The following is a 22,637-nucleotide window of genomic DNA, read 5'->3' as shown; positions in this document are numbered from 1 at the left end:
AGCATCTGATTTCTCCTGTGGGTGGATCCAGAATTTCAGAAAGGGGGTGCAGTAACTGTGACCTGTACTGAGCAGGTGAGGGTGGCTACAGTGGGGGACTTTTTTGAATTCCCTCAAGCAGGTAAGAACCTTCCTTCCTCCCCCCAACTCCTTTCCCATCTGTGCTCAGTGGCATGTTCCTTCCCTTATGCTCCCATCCCTCTGCTCCCCCATCTGTTGCTGCTGCTGTCCCCAGCTGAACTGGGGTGGGATCTCCAGAGTCGCTCCTGTCCTGCTCTGGCTGGGCTGCATGTGGAGCCAGACTTGGCTAGAGACAGCAGTGGCAGTGGACAGGTTTCCTTCCCCCATGCCTGCTCCTGGGCTGGCAGGGAACACAGGAGGACCAGGAAGGAGGAGTAACCATCCCACTACTGCTTCTGTCCTGGGCTGAGCCTGGCTCCATGCAGACACCAGCTGGAGTAGACAGGAGTGGCTCTAGAGCTCTCTCCATCCCTGCCTGCACCCCCATCCCTGTCCCTGCCCCCAGGGCAGCCAGAGACAGTGGCAGCAGTGGGTGGGGGAGAGGAGAAGTGGGACAGGGTAAGGTGGTGCTGAGCACAGAGAGGGAGGGAGGGATGGATTTTTACTTGCTTCAGAGATTTAGATAAAAGTCCCCAGCTGCTGCTTCCCTGATGTGGTCGACTGAAATGGGAGTCCGTCTGCAACACTGCCCTCCCTGGATCCATTCCTGCCTAACCCCAGAGGCAGCCATGTTAACTGTCCTGGATTAGTAATTAAGTATCTGATTCTGCCATAGTTACTTATGTGAGTAGGTGTTACTCAAGTAAGTAATTATGAATCGGTCTTAAACTCCGTTTCTACTTTCCTACTCGCACCAAAATTGGTCTTTAACTCCGCTTCTACTTTTACTCTCTGTTATCAAGTATATTTTTATAATTTATTTCTAAGGACTGTCACTCTCAAAGGCAAACTTCCCTTTTAATGAGTGGCCCGTCCATTGTTCTCTGCTGAGCTACAGAGTTAATTGACTGGCTGCCTACTTTAAAATCACTCATCTGGGTTATTTGCCGATTACATGGATGCTACTTTTCTAGAACATGCCACTGCTGTCTTAGAGCTACAAGGTACCAACATTGCTGAATAATAAATAATATGCTTAAATACATCCCTTAGCATGTATAAACAGATCAGATCGCCTCATCTACTAAATCCATGCAAACTTGTTATGAAAAGGGCTTGTTCTTTGTCTTCCCTCTAAACACAGGAAGTGGATATTTATACCGTGAAGACTGAAGAACTGGCATTCACATCTGCATTTTGCCTCCAAATTCAGCGTAACGATTACATTCATGCCTTGGTCACCTATTTTAATATTGAATTTACGAAGTGCCACAAGAAAATGGGATTTTCTACAGGTAATCAGTACCTCTTCTCCCTAGTCTTACATTGCCAGGTATATAATTATGTCTAGTGATCCTGATGGCCAGCATGTGAACCTTTTTTTTATGCTGATAAATAAAGCAGAAGGGCAGAATCAGGCATGTAATGGAGTCATCAGCTTCCTGGGAGTAACTATTTTCTTCATAAAAAAAAAAATTCACCTTTTCAATGGAAAAAATAATCAAAGATCAAAATGTTTTGTTCAGAAAAATTTGTTTGAGTCTGAAATCTCACTACAGAGCCTCTGGGGAGTTGTAATTTGGGTGCTACAGATCCCCGAACTTCCCAAGAACCTAGCTCCCTTGCCATCCTAAATCTCTTGGATTCCTCTCTTGTGGAGGGGAGGTAGTATGTCAGAGAAATGTACTGGTCATGGTGCCTCATCATGGGATACGAAGGGGCTTGACCAACAGAGGCAGAGATACAGCTGGGCAGTTTTGCTCCCTGGGTAGCAGCAGCACATGAGGCAGAGCAGTGGCCGGGCCACTGGCAGTTACTGTTATTTTTGTGCCTGTCCAAGTTGGCATCTTGGGCTAGTTCCCTGCTCACCCCCAATTAATTACGCTACCAAGCAGAAGAGGCTAGACGTGTGATGCACCCAAACCATAGCAACCATGAGGTGCCCAGATGGCAATATCCAAGTTAGCATATTTCAGACTTGTGCCAAAATATTTTATTTTGAAGCCTAAGACACTTTGGGCATCTTTACACATGGTCCAGGGTGGGGGGGGGGGGCACTTTAATTACAGTGGCTCTTACAGCCACTGTAATTAAAAGCACCTGGAGAGAGTCTCATATATTCGGCATCCTGTACTTCAAAAGTGGCAGCAGGGGTGCCTTAAATAAAGCTCATTGAATAACCTTTAGTTAGAGCACCCTGGCTGCCATTTTTAAGCATTGGGATGCTGAATACACATAATGCCGAGGTTGCTGAAGTGTGCTATTAGCAGCCTCCAGTAAACTCGATTAATCGAGTCTGCTCTGACGTGTTCTAATTAGAATGTGCTGGGCCAGGCATCAGGCACGCATATAGGTGCCCTTTGGTATTTAGAGACTCTTTTTTCCCCCCAAAAGAACTGAAATTTTGGACAGAAAGCAGACAGTTACAAATTTCATGTTGCCAACAATCCAGTTTTCAGTAGAAAACAATTTTGTTAGATGTTGTCTGTTCATGAAGTTGGCCAATAATAAAAATTTCATAGATTTCATAGACATTAGGGCTGGAAGGGACCTCAGGAGATCATCAAGTCCAGCCCCCTGCCCAAAGGGCAGGAAGTCAGCTGGGGTCATAGGATCCCAGCAAGATAAGCATCCAATTTACTCTTGAAGGTGTTCAATGTAGGTGCTTGAACCACCTCCACTGGCAGACTGTTCCAGACCTTGGGGGCTCAGACTGTAAAGAAATTCTTCCTTATGTCCAGCCTGAAATGGTCTTGCAGGAGTTTGTGACCGTTCAACCTCGTCATCCCTTGAGGCACTCTGGTGAACAAAATGCCTTTTACATTCTCTTTAAAATATGTTTAAATTCCTGAACTGTGTAAACGGGACTTCATGCAAATGGGAATGTAGCCCTACAGAGAATAGAATAACAATAAGGAAAGAGGGGTGGGTACATGCATGCACAGTAGTAGGTCTGTGTGAAATTTCACCCAGTGTTTCATTTCAAAGCATTTCAAGCTCAAAACAGCAAAATTGAAATGAAACAAGAGCCTCCAAAACAGCTTCAAAACAAAAAAAGGGCACTCGAAACATTCCAAAAGTTTCAAAACATTTCAAATTTTGAAACCACGCTTAGTTGGCTTCAGCACTGGTTCCAGCTGGCAGCAACAGCCTCCTGTCATCCAGCAGGCAGATTGGGGGCCTGCCCACACTCCTGGGAGGGTTGTGGGGCTGTGCTAGACTCCTCCTGGGGGTGCAGGCCCCCAATCTGCCTGCTGAATGACAGGAGGCTGGCACTGCTGGCTGGGACCAGCACTGGGCACAGCCTGCACCCATGACCAGGAAGACTGGTGCTGCTACTGGCCCCAGCCAGCAGCACCAGCCTCCTGTAATCTGGCAGGCAGATTGAGGGTCTGCACCCCAGGGAGGAGTCTGGCAGAGCCCCCGCAGCCCTCCCGGGGGTGTGGGGTATTCCTTGATCTGCCTGCTGGATAACAGGAGACCGGCGCTGCTGGCCCACTGATCTTGCTGGCATGGGCTGTGCCCAGCACCGATCCCAGCCCAGTGGTGGTGCCACCAGTTGGGGGGGGGGGGCAGGCGGGGGAAAGAGTAGCAAGCGGCCAGATATGAAGCTGGTGGTGCAGAGTCAACACAGCCACTCTGCCTGGCACCACAGGCTACCTCCAACGCGCAGGGCTTGGGGCAGTCACCCTGATTCACACCCCCAGGGACGGCCCTGGCTACTGCTGGGTGCAGAACAGTCTATGGGGAAAACAGCATCGAAACAGTAAAACGGTTTCAATGAAACAAATCAGAACTGTACTTTAAAAAAACCCCAGACTTGAAACAAAACACTGTTCCATTGAAACGGAAGTCAAAGTGGACTGGTAATCTTTTGCACAGCCCTAATGCACAGGTGTGAAAAATATGGTATAAAGGGGCAGAGCTCTATTAAATGGAGCCATAAAACACCTGGCACCATCATTAATATAAGATTTTTAATGAGTGCACAGGCTGAGAGTTGGATGATAGTCAGATGTTAGGACCTATGATTGAATATTTAGGGATGTCTGGAATCCATATTTAGGGATGTCTGGAATCCATAGCACATCAGTGTTGGTCTTGGTTTAATTCGGCTTAAATTTGACCCTAAGATTTTTCCAGTTCAAAATTTTACTGAAAACAACTGAAAGTAGAGATTAATGTAAATTCTTTGGCACAGTTTTGGATTCTGGATCTGAAACTATGTATGATGCTAGTTGTCTGAGTTTCAGGAGCTTTTCGAAAGTTATTATATAATTTAAGGACCAGACTAGTCAGGAATTCTCAGACAATGCATTTTTTTTTTAAATCAGAATGTGCTAAATTCAAAACTTGATTGAGAGAGAAAGGCAATTTAGATAAATCTCTTGATTTAAAAAAAAAAAAAAGAAAATAAATATAAGTTTTAAAATTGTCAAAACATCTTGGTTCAACATATTGTCAAACTGGAAAAGTTTGATTATTCGGTTTGAAATAATACATCTTTTTTGGAAAGTTTATGTTCAAGAGTTTGAAATTAAAATTAATGATTTTGATTGACCTGATCCAAAATCCAGATGCTTGTGGAAATTCTTCCAACATTCAACTTTGCCCCAATTCAGGAGGAAAACTTTCAAAAAAGCCTTGCCTCTTGAAAACTTGCAAAACCTCCAAAATTCTCATACAATGGGAAAATGATTTCCTGCTGCACCCAGTTGTAGTTGAAACTTTACCAGAATAGTTAAGATATATAAATGTCCTTGTATAGACAGTTATACCACTACACGCACCTTATTTCCCAAAAGGAATGGAAGTAAGTATACATGGTGATATGAAGTAGTTTTACACTAGCATGACTGTCTCTACACCAAGGGAAATAACAGTGTAAGTGTTTCAGGAAAAAATACCACAGCTGTCACTGAAATTTTTATATTGCTGCAACATCTGTATGTGGATGGAGCCTCAGAATTATTCTTGCCATCCGGTAGGTCTGATTATATTGATGTGATTGGAGTGAATGCATGATCATAATATTGGAAGAAACTCAATTTGGCTTGTCACAGCCTGTTGCATTTTTACTATGAAAAGCACACTGAATACAGATCTCTGTCTGCAGATGATAGCAATTTAAATTGGATCTCTGTAACAGGGAGAGAGAGGTTGGATGTACAAACCAAATGATAGACATGCAAAGAGGCTCCCGAATTCTTAAGTGACTCAAATCTCTGTCAGGTGTCGATGACCCAGACTCTCCAACAAATATGAAGATAGATTAACAGAGCAGGAAAACTTATCTGTTTATTTGTAAATAGTTCCTCTGGCATTCTTGTGTTTTTTGAATTTCAGTAGAAAGGTTTGGGGAATCTCTCTGTCTACACAATATTGTATAAAAGTCTTAAAACATTTTTCTAGAACCATGTTTATTATAAAAGTATTTATGAAAAATCATTGTCCAAAATAATTATATACTTCCTTAAAGCCACTGCCCCCAGCTATCCTTCTGCCCAAGGATAAACAAGGAATGATTTGTTTGAAATCACTGGAGTCATACCAGGTGAAACCAGTTCAAGTGAAGGAGGAATCAGCCCTCCTCGCTACAGGGAACAACAACATGTGTGCATAGGGTCAGTGTTTGAGGGGTAGCATCTGCTGATACACTACTCAAGAAAGTTAAGGAACAGGAAGAGATTACTTGGTTTAGTGTGCCAGCCTTGAATTGTGTTGGATTCTAATCCTACTTTCTTACCCATTTGTGCTCATTGCTTGCATTCCTGGGCTGGTGGTGTCCTTCCAGACCAGTTTTCACCAATGTATCTCCACTGATATCAGGGTGGGAGGAGGCATTGCCTTTCATTGCCTTTGTGCTAACGTACACTTTTTTTTTTTTTTTTATGGTGACACACAAGCCAAGCAAACAGGTCTTCATACCATTTGTTGCACCACAAATTGTGGCCCCAATGAAAGTGGTATCAATTTGTGCTGCTATTTAGAAATGGACACTTGTTTACTTTATGGCAGGAGAGCATTTGCAGCCTGGATCTACCCATGCTCTCCAGCCACCCTAGACAGATGCTCCAGCAGCTTGAGGGGCCCAATCCTGTGCACCCTGTGAATTCCCAGGCTAGATTGATCCCCTTAGGACAGAATGCCTGCATGGCTTTCCCTACCTGTCAAGATGCATCTCTGGGATTGGTACAGGCTGGGGACCAACAGGCTAAGCAGCAACTCTGTGGAAAAAGGACCTGGGAGTTACAGTGGACAATAAGCTGAATATGAGCCAGCAGCGTGCCCTTGCTGCCAAGAAGACTAACAGCATGCTGGGCTGCATTTGTAGGAGCATTGCCAGCTGATTGCAGGAAGTATTCATTTCCCTGTTTGATACTGGTGAGGCCACATCTGGAGTGCTGTGTCCAGTTTTGAACTCCCCACTGCAGAAAGGATGTGCACAAATTGGAGGGAGTCCAGTAGAGGGCAACAAAAATGGTTAGGGGGCTGGGGCACATGATTTACGAGGAAAGGCTGATGGGACTTACTGAGTTTGGAGAAGAGAAGGCTGAGGGAGATTTAATAGCAGCCTTCAGCTACCTGAAGGGTGGTGACAAAAAGGATGGAGCTTGACTGTTCTCAGTGGTGGCAGATGGCAGAACAAGGAGAAATGGTCTCAAGTTGCAGCAAGGGAAATTTAGATTAGATCTCAGGAAAAACTCTCTCACTAGGAGGGTACTAAAATACTGCAACAGGTTACCCAGAGAAGTTGTGGACTCTCCACCCTTGGAGGTTTTTAAGACCTGCCTAGACAAAGCCTTTGCTGGGGTGATCTATTTGGGGTTAGCTCTGCTTTGAGCAGGAGGTAGGACTAGATGACCTCCTGATGCCCCTTGCAACCATAAGTTTTTATGATTATGATGATCTCGGGGGTGCATCTTGGTGTGTGGGGAAAGTTGGGGTTTCTTCCTTCCCAGGACATGCCCTAGACATCCCAGGCACGTATCTTGGTAAGCAGGGCAAGTCAGGCAGGCACTCCTGGGATTTGAAGGGCCCAATCATGCAGGGAATTTCTGGGGTGCACAGGACCAGACTCTTCAAGCCCTGGGAAAACACACTGCCTATTGTCCCACAACATTAATGGTGACGTGTTTCTCTTAATGACGCAGATCAGCTATGTTTAGATACATCCTGGCACAGCTGATCCTCGTCTTTTGTCGATGTCTATTTCTATCCCTAGAAAACTTTGGTTTACTGCAGTATGAGACAGAAGAGCCAGCTCCATGTTTTTCATAGATCCAGATAAAAGATCAGTACCTATCATCTGTGGAAACTAAGTGGGAAGATGTCAAGGTATTATATTATAGTTCCACAGAACTGGGAGACTAAAATAGATTATATCATGATTGACAAAAGATTTCTAGCATAAGATTTGATTGTTTTATTAGCCAGGAAGAAGTGGAAAATGGGTCTTTATGTGGTAGCATATCTGAAGAGCCATAGAATTAATTTATTTATTATTTGTATTACAGTAGTAGCACAACTGAGACCAGGGCTCCATTAAATTAGGTGATGTAAAATAGTTCAGTTGGGATATGTCTGCACAACTAATTGGCAGTAAAGGATGATCTCTATTCCAAGTTTTACAACATATATAGACAAGAGAGAAAGGAAGCCTTTTACAGATGGGGAACTGAGTCATAGAGACTCCACTAAGGGACTTATCCAGCACTTATATAGGAACACAGGACTTAAAGGGACTTCCTGAGCCATCAATTCCAGCCCCTCCTTTCACAGGCAATTATTAACCCAAGGCATCCCCCAAAAAAAATCACCACTGTGAACCCTCACTTACAACCACCAAGAACAACTTTTGAAATGTCTAGAATAATCCATCACATACCTACTGCCCTAGTAAGGAATATACTCATGAAGTGCACTGATATTCTGAAGCATACTGGGGACACAGATATCAAGAGCAGTAGCAGGGGAACCTCTGGAGAAGCTTTACAACCTCATTTCCAGGCTTGTCACAGATGAGCAGGAACAGGCTGGTGGAGCATGCCAGATGGCAATGCTTCCTGTGAATAGTGAGGCCATGGCAGAGACGCACTTGCAGTGTACACTACCCTGACACCGGGAGGGTGTTTTGAATTTCTGAGAACATTCAAAGGAGTGAGACATGGCCACACCAGAAGCCCCACTAGGCCACCATTCCCTGGCAGGATGCAGTTTTAGGTCATGCCCAGGACCAAGTGCCTCCAACTCCTACCTGCTAGATGTTCCACGAAGCTCAGCCAGGTGATGTTTCTGCCTGGGCTGGCAACAGCAACCTGCTCTGTTTATATAGGCAGCAAGCTTTCTAAAATGGCTGCTACAATCAACCACCTGCTGGCTGCCTGATTCAGCCCTTAAAGTGGCAGGCACTTCAAGTGCACAGCCACAGATTTCTTCCCATCAGTGTGTTTACTTGGCCCCGTAGTTTTGTGTCATCTGCAAATTTGGACAGAGTGCTTTCCATGCCCTCATCCAGGTCACTGATGAAGTATTGAACAGCACCGGCCCAAGGACCGAGCCTTGGGGGACCCCACTGCTCACATCTTTCCAGGTCGATACCAACCCATCCACCACCACTCTCTGGGTATGACCCTTAAGCCAATTTGCCACCCACATGACTGTGTAATCATCTATGGCACAGCCATTCAATTTGTTTATGAGAATAGGATGGGATACCATATCAAGGGCCTCCTTAAAGTCCAAGTAGATGACATCTACCTCAACTTCTGCATCTAAGGTTAGTCAGGTAGGATTTACCTGCTATGAACCCGTGCTGGTTGCCCTTCAGCATTATATTATCCACTGGACTCCTACAGATGTGATCCTTGATAATTTTTTCAAGGGTTTTCCCAAGGATAGATGTGAGACTAACTGTTCTATAGTTACCTGGATCCTCCTTCCTCCCCTTCTTGAAAATAGGGACCACACTGGCCCTTTTCCAGTCCTCTGGGAAATCCCCTGAGCACCATGAGTGCTCAAACAGTCATGCCAGTGGCTCTGCTATGACACTGGCTAATTCTTTCAGCACCCTTGGGTGGAGTTTTCTCTTTCAGCCTTAACTTCTTACCTTCTTCCAGGTAAGAAGTTATAGGGAAGTAAAACATTACTCTCTGTGAGAATTATTTGTTTATAATATAATTAACCTTCCTGTTTCCAGGAGCATGCACAATACTGTTTGTTATACTAATTTAAAAGAAAACAACATCCCTGCTCCAGATGCTGTTCAGTCTTATTCTTCCAAACAGAAGTGGAAGAATAATTAGAAAGAGATGGGGGAAGTGATACAGTAGGCAGGAAGATGGGCAGATGCTTAGCAGGTGTAAACCACTATGGACTTTCATAGAAGCATACATTCATACCTCATCTTAGGATTTGCCATAGCATGGTCAACTTGGCAACTGCTTCTTTCATGATCTATTTGCTCCATGTTAATTTTTCCTGGAAGTGGGATACATAAGTCCAAAGGCCAGATTCCCTGCTGGTATTAAATCCATTGACATGACATTACACCAGCAAAAACGCTGAACAATAGATTATCTCATTCACTCCTCGCCTTCATCTCTTTTAGTTGCCTAAATTCTTGTAGACTCTACTTACTGGCATTAGGTAGGATCTGAATATGGCCATGCAGATGAGTTCACGAAGGGTTGTCCATGCATACAGGCACAGAATATAAATGGGGGGGAGGGAGTGGGGGCCAGAACTTGGAATGGATTGAGGGCTCAAAGTTTCTCTGCCTCTCTTCAACCTTTAAAAAGCCTAACACTCTGTATTAGGTACCCTGCAAAGAGTTTTCTTCGGGGTGGGGGAGGAGGGAGGCTTTTTTCAATTTAGTCTAATGAAAAGTTTCTCTACTTGCTGTAGTTGCAATTGTCTTAGTAATTCCCTCTACAGTATTATAGACTTCTTAAAACCAAGCAGCAAAATTGACACCAACGACATTCCTAGGGACAGATTTCAGAAATGATCTCAGTGGCCCCTCTCTTGGAAGATTTTCAGGTCAGCCACATTTTTCAGCCACCAGAATTTCACAGTTTGTGAATGTGTGTGCAGTAGGTTAGCAAAATGTTTACATACACTTCTGCCACAGCAGAGCCAGTAGCTGAATGACCTCTATTTGGAAAAAAATCCACCAGAAGTTTCAACTTATATTAATGGTTCTTAGACAGGGTGGTTCCTTATACCCAGGGGTATAGTGATATCTACTCTTCTCAAGCAGTGCTCTGAGATCTTAAAAATGAAAGCCCTCAAAAAGTTCAGCCTTGACTTATACCAGTGTAAGTTAGAAAAGAAACCACTGAAATCAATAAAATTACACCATTGTAGATGAGAGCATGTAAGTGTTGCTATAATATTCAAGTTGAAATGTGGCATGAAAAGAGAATTTTTCTAAGCACTTTCTAAACCTACTGTTCTGTTTTTAAAATACATCCCAAAGCCTAATTCCTACACATAAATGCCAACATTTCTTTTGCAGCCCCTGATGCTCCCTACACCCACTGGAAGCAAACTGTCTTCTATTTAGAGGACTACCTAACAGTGAGGAGAGGTGAAGAAATCTATGGAACTATATCCATGAAACCAAATGCAAAAAATGTGGTGAGCCAACTTCACTGTTTATCATTTGCAACCACAATGGAAGAAGTACTGTAGATGTCAGTAAACAGAGCAAGTCTGTTAAGTGGTCTTAAACTCAGGTTCAGTCATCAGAATCCATTCCTAATCTCAGTGAATGTGTATGCAAGTGGCTATGTTAATACAATGCTAATTGTTGTAGGACTGAAATTGCAAAAAATGTTAGGATGGGAAAGAGTAAGTGTTCCAGCTACTGCATTAAGCCAGATGTCCTGCAAAACCTGCACTCTTTATAGCTCACATTTGGTGACAAATGCAGGAAAGCCATTTGTTTTGCCATGATTGAAATCAGAGATAAAATGTACGCTGACCTCAATAGGGGGCAATCAGGAATAAATACTTCAGTTGCATATTTGGGGTCAGATTTCAAAAGAACTCTGCAGCTGTACAGCACTACAGCTCCCACATCAGCTCCCAGATAAGCGAGTACATCTTCAGAAATAATCTACATCCTATTTAGACAATTAACAAAATTGCTAGGCTTTCAGAAAAATAGATTCCCATGTTCTTTCTCAGAGACAAACACAATTGTCTTTTTTTTCAGGGAGTCTGACCCCAGTTGTAGATGCTGAGCCTCTTCGATATGCCCTGTAGGGACCAATACAAAACCATAAAAAGCAGTGGAAAAGCTCCCATTGAATTCAGTGGGCTTTGAGTTAGCCCTGCCTAGGGGCTGTTAAAAACCTTTTGCCAGAGCTATTTTTTCCAAGAGAAAGCACTGATATTTGGTTGGAAAAAAAAAAGGCCCCCTAACTCCTCAAAATGAAATATTCCAGCTGAAAAATGAAATATTTTGATTTGGATAACATGCCGTGGTGCTTATAGTTCCATTTTGTCAGGATCCCATCCTCCTTAGAGGCTGAGTTTGACACAAACAACATTGCCACCAACCAAGGATTCTCAGGAGGCAACTGCTTCCCTTCACTATGAACGAAGAACATGGTGCATTATGAGAGAGGTCATCTAAGTAGAGAGCCCTCCTCATAGAGGAACATGAAGCACCCAAACAACAGTTCAGCAAAGTCATTTCTGAACTGAAATATTTTGGAGTTTGAATTTTCAGAAAATAAAATAAAATAAAATATTCCAAGTGGGGAAATAAATTCCAACAAGTTCCTGAAGCAGAAAAGCCAAACTAGTAAATAGTCCATATCTATACTACAGTGACTTTTTTTGTCATAGCTGCTGGAATTTTAGCTTTTCTATTCTCCAACTTTGCGAGTTTTAAGAGTTCATCCTTAACATAGTTATATTTTAAATTACTGCAATTTCTTTCTTTCTTGCAACATATAAAGAAATAGTATGGCTGGTGATGGGGAAGGAGGAAGAAGTAATATGTGCTTCAGTAATACTGTCATTCAAATGATCCCATTAAGGTCTGAAGTTCATACCTCACAGGAAGATCAATAGAAAAAGGGCACACTACCTACTTAATTGCTACCATTGTGCACTGTATCATTAGATAAGTTTCCTCAAAGCTAGGTTAACAGGACTGTGTCAGCATATGCATTTAGATTACGAGACTGCACCTTCATGATGGAAAGAAATGGAAATGTCAGCCTAACAGTCAATTACACTAAAATTTAGGCACCTGAACAATGGGTTGATTATCGGAAGTGTTCAGCACTTTAACTGTTCTTGGCAATAGTAGGAGTTATAAGCGCTCAATGATTATAAAACTTCAGACCCTTTTGAAAGCTTGTAGACCAAGAACTTCATATTCTATGGCTGGGAAGACACAAACTTTCCCCATTAGGAAACTAACCTCAAAAGTTAAAATGAATAATAAATAAAGGTTTATCTACACTTGAAAATTTAGCGAAACAGCTATTCTGGAATTGCTCCCTGCACAGTCACTCTTATTGCATAATACGAGTATCAGTGGGGGACTTGGCCTGAAATAACTAGACAAATTCTTCTGGAATGGCTATTTCAATAAATTCCTGTGTGTAAACACCACCCATGAAGAAGTAGCCACAAAGCATATGCAAAGATGACACAGTTGTAGATTATACCATAAATTATATTGGGCAACATTTGTTCTGCTACTTCAGTGAAAGCAAAACAAATTTCCACTGTGTGCATCTGCTGATGAGTCTATACTCTCTCTTAGGTGGAATAAAGGTAACTGAATTCATACAGTGACCTATCTAGTTACCTCTTATGTCTAAATTTTCATTACAGCGTGACCTGGATTTCACAGTAGACTTGGATTTTAAAGGACAGCTGTGTGAAACGTCAGTATCTAATGACTACAAAATGCGCTAGCACGAGAGCTTCTGGAAATACAGAATTGTATCAAATCTTGACCTGCTGCGCTTCAAGCTAAGAACAATTGTTTGCAGGACTCTTACCTTAGACCCTAGAATGTTTACTTGGTTGGAAAGTCGGTAACTTGATCCCTCCTGCTGGTAGCACCAAGAGACGGAGCTCTACAACGAATGTACAGTATACAGAACTGTATCTTTTGTTAAACATATAGGCAAACTAAGCAACTGTCTTGAGTATGCTGGTTAACTTTAGGATGGCAGAAGACACCCATATAAATTGTACAACTTACTATGAATTTCTGGTTCTTCCAAGCTTTGCATGTTACAGATAATTAGGTCAATTTCCTTACAACAAAAGACCACAACACATTGTCATGATGGCATTACTGGAATTATATATTGTACATCAGAAGGATGCTGTTGCTTCATAATAGGAATTTGTTTTGTGATTAGTATTTATTTCCCATTAAACAACTATGGAAAGGTAACAGTATTAGCTCTGGTGTTAATCTAGCTAGACAGATGATCAGGCTTTCATTCACTGCCCTCCACTGTAGCTTTATGGGATATTCCATGCTGAATGTGAGTGTGAGCTAGAAGGTAATAGAAAAATCAGCAGCTATTTTTAGTGTATGAGTTGGAAAATATATACCTTCAATTTTAAATATTTGTTTCTATCTCATTCAGAGATGGCAGTCTGTCAGTTACTTAGGGAAAAAATGTCTAACCTTTCATCATCTTAAAACATTTTGTGATGAGTTGTTGTAGCTGGATTTTGCATGAGACCCTCTTAAATTTGACATCTGGTATTTGAATGTGGTGAGCGCAGGGCCTTTAACATGGTAGATAATTCATGCTTTTTGGCCGTGTCACAGTTTAGTTCTCCTCTCAACAACATCATACAAAATCATTTTCTCTCTAAAAAGCGGGGGAGGGGGATTGGTGTTTACTTTTTTGGTGATGTTTTGGATAAGTCACTTTAACTTGCAAATCTTAGTCTCAAGAGTGCAGTGGTAACTGTTTGCTGAAATGGAGCAATGCTTTTTTAAAAAATCCTGTAGCTTCTGGTACTATGAAGATGTCTGTAGTTCCCCTCCCTGACTCCACTCATCGTTTTTCTTTAAATATATTCAGCTTATAGTTAATATTTTAACTATTTATATTCCTTGATATGTATGTATCAACATTTTTTACTATATATAAATGTTGGGCATTTAATCATACCGTAATGAATTAAATGTTGTGTCACCCTTATTTGTGTCTTACAACCACTAATGATACTAGGCTCAAAACTGTGTTCTTGTCACAGATTGGATACAATTAATTAGCTTTCTCTCTGATTTTTTTTATTCAGCTGCAAATGAAATGGGCCTGAAGTTATGAGAAGCTAACAGTGCTGAAGGTGTACACTCATCCATAAGCTTTTTTTTTTTTTTTTTAAGGTTCTAGTTTTGCCAATATAACGATGGTTAGCTTTCACTTTTTAGAGACATTTCTATTGATTTTCACTTCGTTAGAGAGATGTACAGTACTTCCGTTTTCTTATGGTCTAAAGATTATGGTCTTGGGATCATGGTACATGGTATCTATGTAGAATGAAATTAAACTGTAATTTGGCAGTAAAACAAATACTTTATTGTGCGGTTAATTATTATCCCTTTAAAACATTTTTTATAGTTATCTTTGGGTCAGTTGCTGATACTTTTACTCACAAAATAGGTAGGGCCTTACCCCTTTAAATAATCCTATTTATCTGACTGACTATTTACAGTGTGAATGCAGGAAAGATAGCAAAAAATGTCCCCTTTTCCCATTATATACAGAGTTCCTCTCAACATAAATATTATGCTCCTATCTAAATTGTTTCAATCCACTCTTTTAAAAGTAACTGCTGGGCTGACTAGAATAGAAAGGGAAAATACTTTTGCCCTTTCTTTCCTTTGTGCACTTGACAGTACTTCATGCAAAACCAGTGTCCCCTTTTATTTGGGTGTTTCATAAAGCAAACACAGGAAGGATTTCTTTTTAAATAGCAAAATAATAAAAATGAACAAGAAAATTAAAATGCAGGTGTTGCATTTGGAACTATTTTGAAGTGGACTAAATGCAGTGATGTAGCTAACAACATTTTAATCCTCTGATAACACTTCCCCTGCATCTCTTGAATATGTGACATCGTCACTTTGTAGACCTCATTGGAACAGCTATAGCTGTAAAGACTTAGTCACAGTCACACCATTAGGCAGCCTTTGAAATGGAATTTAATGAATGGTGCATATTTCCCTTTCTGCCCACCTTCTCCAACTATTAACCATGGAAAAGTTCCTCCTTATTCTAATGCTGCTATTCCCGCCTGGTTCTGTTCCAACGGAAACCACTGGTAAATCTCTAGTTGTTGCACTGTTGCAGGATCAGCCTTTAATGATATTCCTATCCTGTAATGGCATAAATCTAAGGCTATACAGCCAGGGTCCCATTAAGCTGACTCAATGAAATGGTGCCCCAAAAGGCATCTTAACCACCTCATGCTTTCAAGGTTCTTTAGGGCTCTCTAATGCAAGGTGCTGAGCATCTCCTGAGAAATGCTGAGCATCCCCAAGTCACAATGAATACAAAGAAACTTAAGGGTACCCAGTACAACACCAGCTAGATTATGCCTACTATTCCAGAAAAGGAATCTTTTGGCAGTTTTCACCAATCCTTAAAAGTTGAGGAATCTCTAGTGAGAAAGCAAATGCATTAGGATTGGAAGAAATACATTATGAATCAGATTCTACTCTACTTGTTGGATATCTAAGTGGATTTAGGTGCTTAAGTGTGACACTATTCCATCCTGTTCTAGACCAGGAAAATCCATGAATCCATCTAGTTTTGTAACAGACCACTCCATCAACTGACCCTTCAGACCGAGACCCCCTGGGACACATCATGTCTCTGGTGTGATTAAGGTGTTAATTGTACCAGAAATAGCAACTGGCCACACATTCATAGAATTTATGGCTCCATAAAAATCACAAACCAGCCATAAAGGTATTACTTGTGGCATTCCATACCACAACCCTGGGGTACTCTGGGGTAGTCCCAATCTGCTGAGCATCAGCTGGCAGTGGCTGCCATGGGTTTTGAGCCCTGGGGCAGCCCCTGCCAGCTGACAGCAGATTGAAATGGCCCCAGGGCCATTTTGATCACCTGATTGTTGACTGGCAGGTACAGGCCTTGGCTTTGAATCGCAGGGCAGTCCCTGCCAGCTTAACCCCTAGACTATCCTGATCAGTTGATCAGTGGCTGGCAGGGCTCAAGCCCCTGGGGTTGTCCCTTCCAGCCACCTGCAAATGAAGACTGCTCCAGGACTCAACTGGGGCACTACTGATATGCTAACAACCAGCTGAATGTTGGCTCGTTCTGGGAGCCACAGGGAAGTTCAAATGGCCTCATGTCTCCCTGGAGACAGCTGATTGTCAAAGCACCCAATCTGCCAGTGCCAGGGAACCCAGAGTCGCAATCATGGACTTCCTCTGCATTCAGTATATGGTGCGATTGGGATCTGATATCTGATCTCACACAATTGTGCTTCCTGCCACGCATGCATGGCGTCATAGCAGGAGGCATGACTGTTGGGATCATTGCACCTTTAAGTGAACATCTATCAGGAGTCTGTGAGAAAAGAAACAGTGAGAAAGAGAAAAACCTACCCACCTTTTGTATTCAGTTTTTCAGGAACTTGAGCAGAGTGGAAAAGAATCGCACACAGGCACCCAAGTTCATTTATGGTGCACTTGGGAATTGCTCTGATGTGCTGTTATTACAGGGTGCCAGAGCAGACACAAATAATTGAGTCTGCTGGATCGTGGGCATTACCGCTCTCCAGCGGACTCCAGCATCATGTGTATCAGTTTCCCTGCACTGAAAAATGGTGGTGGGGGCACTTTAAGTAATGCTTGTTCCCCGAGCTTTAGCTAAAGTGCCCCCACTACCATTTTTCATGTGTGGGGATGCTGATACATGTGATTCTCTGGGCACTTTAATTAGAGCAGGTATTGAAGCCGCTCTAATTAAACTGACTCTCTCCCCGACACACACGCTCCAGGAGCATGTGTATAAAATGCCTGTAGATTTTCTGCATTCTTTTTGAAAATGCCATGAAAAGGAATTTCACCAGTAGTCTGGATTTAATTCTGCTCTTTTACCCTGGCATAAGTTATAGTCAGTGGGGTTCAATTCTCAATTTACCATATACAAGGACTTTAATTAAATGAAAAATCAGACCCTGTGGTGTTATATGGCTATAAACTGAATGTGTAAGAAAGGAAAATCATTTCTGTCACACGTATACCATAATTAAGTTTATGGATTATGGGAATTTACAGCGTTTTCTTCCTGATCAGAAAGGACTAAAATACAAAGATTAAAACAAAACTGCAAATGAAACTGACCTTAAAAAAAATTAAGAGGAAAATATATTTCAATAGAGGCTATATAGTCACCAAAATAACCCAATGTTACATTTATTTTAAAAATATTGTGTAGCTTTAGAATATCCTACATGTTAGGAAGTCTGGAAATCCACCTTTAACATTTCCTGAATATTCTCCCCAGCTGTAGAAATTATTCAACTTCCTCTCATTTACCTGTCACCACCCACCGAACCTTAAGCTGACCCTTTGTTTTCTGTGCTGAACTATGCTGCTGGATTCAAGCTCTTGAATTTCGTTTATCAAGGACATCTCCTTTATCAAGGACTTTACAACAAATGAAACCCAAGAAATCAGCCACAGGACCAGTTCAATGGTACATTATGTTGATGTATGAAGGGTGTTGTGTATATATATATATATTGGTATAGGTTGTGTCATTGTATAACAGCCCTTGCTGGCATGTATATATAATAAAAATAGAGCAGAGATACACCTTATAGAATCATAGAAAATTAGGGGTGGAAGGAACCGCAGGAAGTTATCTAGTCCAATCCCCTGCTTGAAGCAGGACCATCCTCAACTAGATCGCAGTTAAGGCTTTATTTAGCCAGATCTTGAAAACCTCCAAGGATGGAGAGTCCACCACCTCCCTGGGTAATCTGTTCCAGTGCTTTACTTTCCTTCTTATGAGAAATTTTTTCCTAATATCTAACCTAAGCTTCCCTTACTGCAACTTGAGATCATTGCTCTTTGTTCTGTTATTTGCCTCCACTGAGAACAGGTAGTTGAACATTGCTATTAAATCCCCTCTGTCTTCTCTTCTCCAGACTGAATAAGCCCAGTTCCCTCATCATTTCCTCATAAGGCACGTGCCTCAGCCCCCTAACCATTTTTGTTGCCCTCTGCTGGACTCTCTCCAATTTGTGGACGTCCTTTCTGTAGTAGGGGCCCCAAACCTGGACATAGTACTCCAGATGTGGCCTCACCAGTGCTGAACAGAAGGGAATAATCACTTCCCTCAATCTGCTGGCAATGCTCCTACTACCCAGTATGTTGTTAGCCATCTTGGCAACAAGGCCACACTGTTGACTCGTAGTCAGCTTATTGTCCACTGTAACCCCCCAGGCCCTTTTCTGCAGAACTGTTGCTTAGCTAGTCAGTCCCCAGCCTATTATAGATTAGTTAAGTCAGAGATGAATAATTTTTTGTGACCCGAAGCTCACTTTGTGCATACCATATTTACTCAAATAGAAGACAATTTTTTGTCCCCAACCAACATGGGTGGAAGAGTCCCTTGTGTTGCACTTGCATACAAGGAAACTACATTAAATACAGTTTATCTTTGAACTGCTGCTAAGAATAGCATGTGCTGAATAATGAAAACCAACTAAGTAAATTAAATACACTCAACTATTTATGACTATAAAATAGTACTTACCACAAGTATAGATTAGTGGAACTCATCTGAGTAAAACATATGGCAGTATCCATTAAGCACAGTCCCACTCAGCATCAACTCTTTAAGTCATGGTAAGCCACTACACTGCATACATTTTTACTTCCTCTTCACTCCTACAGCTAAGTTGTGCCTTTCCCATTTCCAATGATTCCTGTTTCTTCACCAGCCTTAAATGTCTGGCAAACGTTACCAAACGGGGACCCAAAAGTTTACCCAGGATCCCTCTGTCAGCTCCTCTCTCAGTCTATCACATATGACTAGTGTGGCCCCACCTTCCGTGAAGTGAAGCTAGACCAGGTTGCCCTATGTCTCATCTCCACTTTTGGAGGATCCCAGAACTCATGAAAAGAACAGCTGGTTCCAGTCATAAGTGGGGACTAATTATCACATGGCAACTTTGTTGGGGGGATCTGAAATACACACACACACACACACACACACACACACACACACACACACACACACACTCTGAGTCACCAAGGCTTAAAATCCTGTTGACTTTAGTAGGGCCCAGCACAATGAACCATAGCATAAAAATGAATCTTTCAGCTTCAAACTAATATCATGCATGGTTTGTACTCTCATTAAGTGACTGTTAAAGTGCTATTTAAAAATGCATTATTCAGTGCCCATGCTAAAACTTGGAGCAGTTTCAAAAAAAGGTAAAATGCATAATTTCTGGGTGAACTAAATTTATGGTTAATATATGAAAATCGCTAAAGTTATGTTTTTTTCAAGGTCAGTTTTTTCAAATGTATTCCTCGCTTCCTTGTGCTCAGGGAAAGTAGTGTCTAACAGTAAGGGGGAGGAGAAAGAAGTACAGGGAAAAGAAGTTGGAGGAGCAAAAGGGCTACCTGACTCCCCAGATTTATTTTCCCTGCTGTAGCAGTGGGAGGTTGACAAATTTAAGACAAACCTCCAATAATTAGATTCTATACCTGGGAAGTTATAACAAACATATGAATTTTCTGTATATAGAATCCAATTATTAGGGAGTTGTCTTATAACCAGGATCATCTTATATTCAAGTAAATATGGTAGTTTTGATTTTAAAATGGGGGAAATGTTGAAAAACATTCCATTAGTTCACATTTTTAAGTGAATGTTTCATTGTAGAATTGACAAAATATTTCAGTTCAACATGTTTAAAAAGACACTTTACAATGTTTCACTTGGAAATTGTAGTCTAAGAGTGATGGTATAGCCATGATGGGCCAGAAATTGTGTGAGAAACAGGGATTTCTTAGGGTGGGGTGATATCTTTTAGTGGACCAGCTATGTAGTTGGGATAGTTAGGCAAGCTTGCAAATGCAAGACATTCTTCCTCAAGTCTTGCATTCTAAAGCTTGCCTAACTCTGTGCCAACGACATACTTGGTCCAATAAAAGATATCACCCTAAGAAATCCCAGCCTCTAACTTTGAAATTACATTGGCTTTATTTAAAAGCCAAGTTTTTTAAAATAAGAAATTAGTAAGAAGGGGTTCAGACTGCAAAACAAGCATTCTGAATTTGGCTAGAAAGAAATGTTCAGGATGATCCAAAACAAAACATTTCAGCTACCCAAAAACACCCCCAAAATGAAACAAAACAAAAAACCCCCAACAAACAAACAAACCAGAAATATTTCTCTTTTGGTTCAACATGAACTGATTCTTTCCCCTCTCTTTTATAATTTGGCATACTATTCAATCATTATTTAATTATATCACACAGCAACTAACATAGGTAATTAGGTATGTATGGAGAGAGGTTTTTTTTAATTGTGTGCAATGTTGCAATCCATGTTAGTGTCATAGCATTTATTTCCCTTGACTGGAAAACACTGTATAGCTTTGTAGTAATTTGGTCTCTTAACCTTTGCATACGTTGTTTTCAAATTTTAGTGGGTATTGCCAGGGATGGGTGGGTAGTGTAAATCAGACGTGATGACAGTGAGTGATAAAATATAGGCGGAAGGGGACTGAATGAATCCCTTAAATGACTCGACTTTCTAAAAATTGACTTTTTGAAAGGTGCAGATTATGTTAGTAACTAAGGAAAAAATGTTATATGGTATCTGGTTTCCACTGAAATACTTTCCCAGCTATTTAAAGAATGCCAATATATGAAATGGCGTCACCATATAAAGATAATTCAGTTTGGTAAGAGCTTCTGGGTGCTGTTCAAGTGTTTAAGGTGCTATCAGGAGTAACTGGGAATTCTGAGGAAAGGGGTATTTCTGTCCAGACAGCCTGCTGAGGTGAGGAGTGGGTAGGAGCGAGAAAGAAGGCAGCAGGGTTGTGGTGCAATGCATCTTGGCTGTCTTGGCCTTGTTCAGCTCCTGGTTATCCCCAGTATCACAGGAAGCTCAAAGGTGGCATAGAGCTTTTGCTTAGCACAACTGAGGATATGGGCAGATTTACCTGCAAAGTGCTTCAAATCCCACTCCATTTTGAGGTGCTTCTAATTTGAAATCCTTTAGTACAGTACAGTACTAATACACTACCAACAGGTAGACTCCTCCCAGCTGAAGTGCTTTGTAATGCATCAGACCTGATAGTGTCGTTCCACTCCACAGCAAGGGGCCCGCTACGGGGCGCGCGTGCGCACAACTAGAAGTCCGGCCGCGTACAGCCCTGTCAAGGCCGCGCGCCGGGAGAGGTGGGACTGGAGCCTGGAGCCGCGTCCTAGACGGCGCTCCGCTCCCCCGCATCAGGGCCGGGGAGGGCAGCACTTCCCCGGAGCCGGCCGAGCCCGCGCCAGCCTCCATCCCTGCCTTGCCTCACGTCAGGGAGCAGCCGCTGCCCGCCCCGAGTGAGGCTCCGCCGGCTCCGGGGCACTGCTTCGCTGCCCCGCATCACCTCGGGGAGCAAGGAGGCATGTGGCGTCAGGGCCGGGAAGCGGAGCAGGGCCCGGAGCCGGCGGAGCCTCACTCGGGGCAGGCAGCGGCTCCTTCCCGACGTGAGGCAAGGTAGAGATGGAGGCTGGCGCGGGGGGTGCCGCGGGCTCCGCCGGCTTCAGGAAAGTGCTCCGCTCCCCGGCCCTGATGCGAGGGAATGGGCCACTTCCCCGGAGCCGGCAGAGCCTGTTCCAGCCCCTGGCTCCCGGCCCCAGCCTCCATCCCCTCGCCTCTTAGATCCAGCCCCCAGCCCCCTTCAGTAAGCGTCCCACGCCAGACCAAGGCTGCGCCCTCACTGACCGCTGCTCCTGAGGGAACATTGGTCCACAGCTGGGGATTGGTGAGCAGTCCTCCCCTAACCGCTAGGGGCAGACGTTACACATAAACCGGTTTAAGTGATCAGAAACTGGTTTAAACCTGTAACAGAACAAACATTCAGTGCATATAAACCAGTCTGAAAATGGCTGAAATCAGTCTGAGATAAACCTGGCTGAACATAGCATCAGATTTAACTGATTTCACTCGAACTGTCCCAGGCCCCTTGCTGGTTTCAGTTAAAACAGAGACCCCCAGCATGCTCTCCAGGCTGGGCTCTGCTCCAGAGAGCTGGGTTGGCCCCTCCCCTCTGCTCTCTAGCCAGAGCTGGGGTGGGGTGTGGCTGGACACTGGCCTGCCCTGGCCCCCGAGGCAAATTCATCCCTCCTTCCCCTCTCCCCCACCCTGCTGCTGGCAAACACTGCAGACTACAGCCAGGGTTTGCCAGCCCCAGCCTCACCTCCACAGCTTTCCTGCAGCCAAGCAGAGGCAGAGTTGATT

The 22,637-nt window shown here is 42.8% G+C and overlaps 1 protein-coding gene across 1 annotated transcript in view; it reads left to right on the top strand.

The window, feature by feature from the left end:
- PRMT8 (protein arginine methyltransferase 8) overlaps positions 1 to 14,587 on the top strand; it is a 107,150-nt gene extending 92,563 nt beyond the window's left edge. Inside the window, exons 8-10 of the mRNA XM_090041129.1 lie at positions 1,265 to 1,415; positions 10,640 to 10,761; positions 12,982 to 14,587. Of these exons, the coding sequence (XP_089897255.1) occupies positions 1,265 to 1,415; positions 10,640 to 10,761; positions 12,982 to 13,065 (357 nt within the window). The 3' untranslated portion in view covers positions 13,066 to 14,587. The remainder of the gene's footprint in view (positions 1 to 1,264; positions 1,416 to 10,639; positions 10,762 to 12,981) is intronic.
- The last annotated feature ends 8,050 nt before the right edge of the window (positions 14,588 to 22,637 follow it).

This window comes from Crocodylus siamensis, chromosome 4, assembly GCF_052110815.1.
Source record: "Crocodylus siamensis isolate JL-2025a chromosome 4, ASM5211081v1, whole genome shotgun sequence".
NCBI lineage: Eukaryota > Metazoa > Chordata > Crocodylia > Crocodylidae > Crocodylus > Crocodylus siamensis.
The sequence above is the reverse complement of the archived record's forward strand: the minus strand, read 5'-3'. Positions and strand labels throughout refer to the sequence as shown.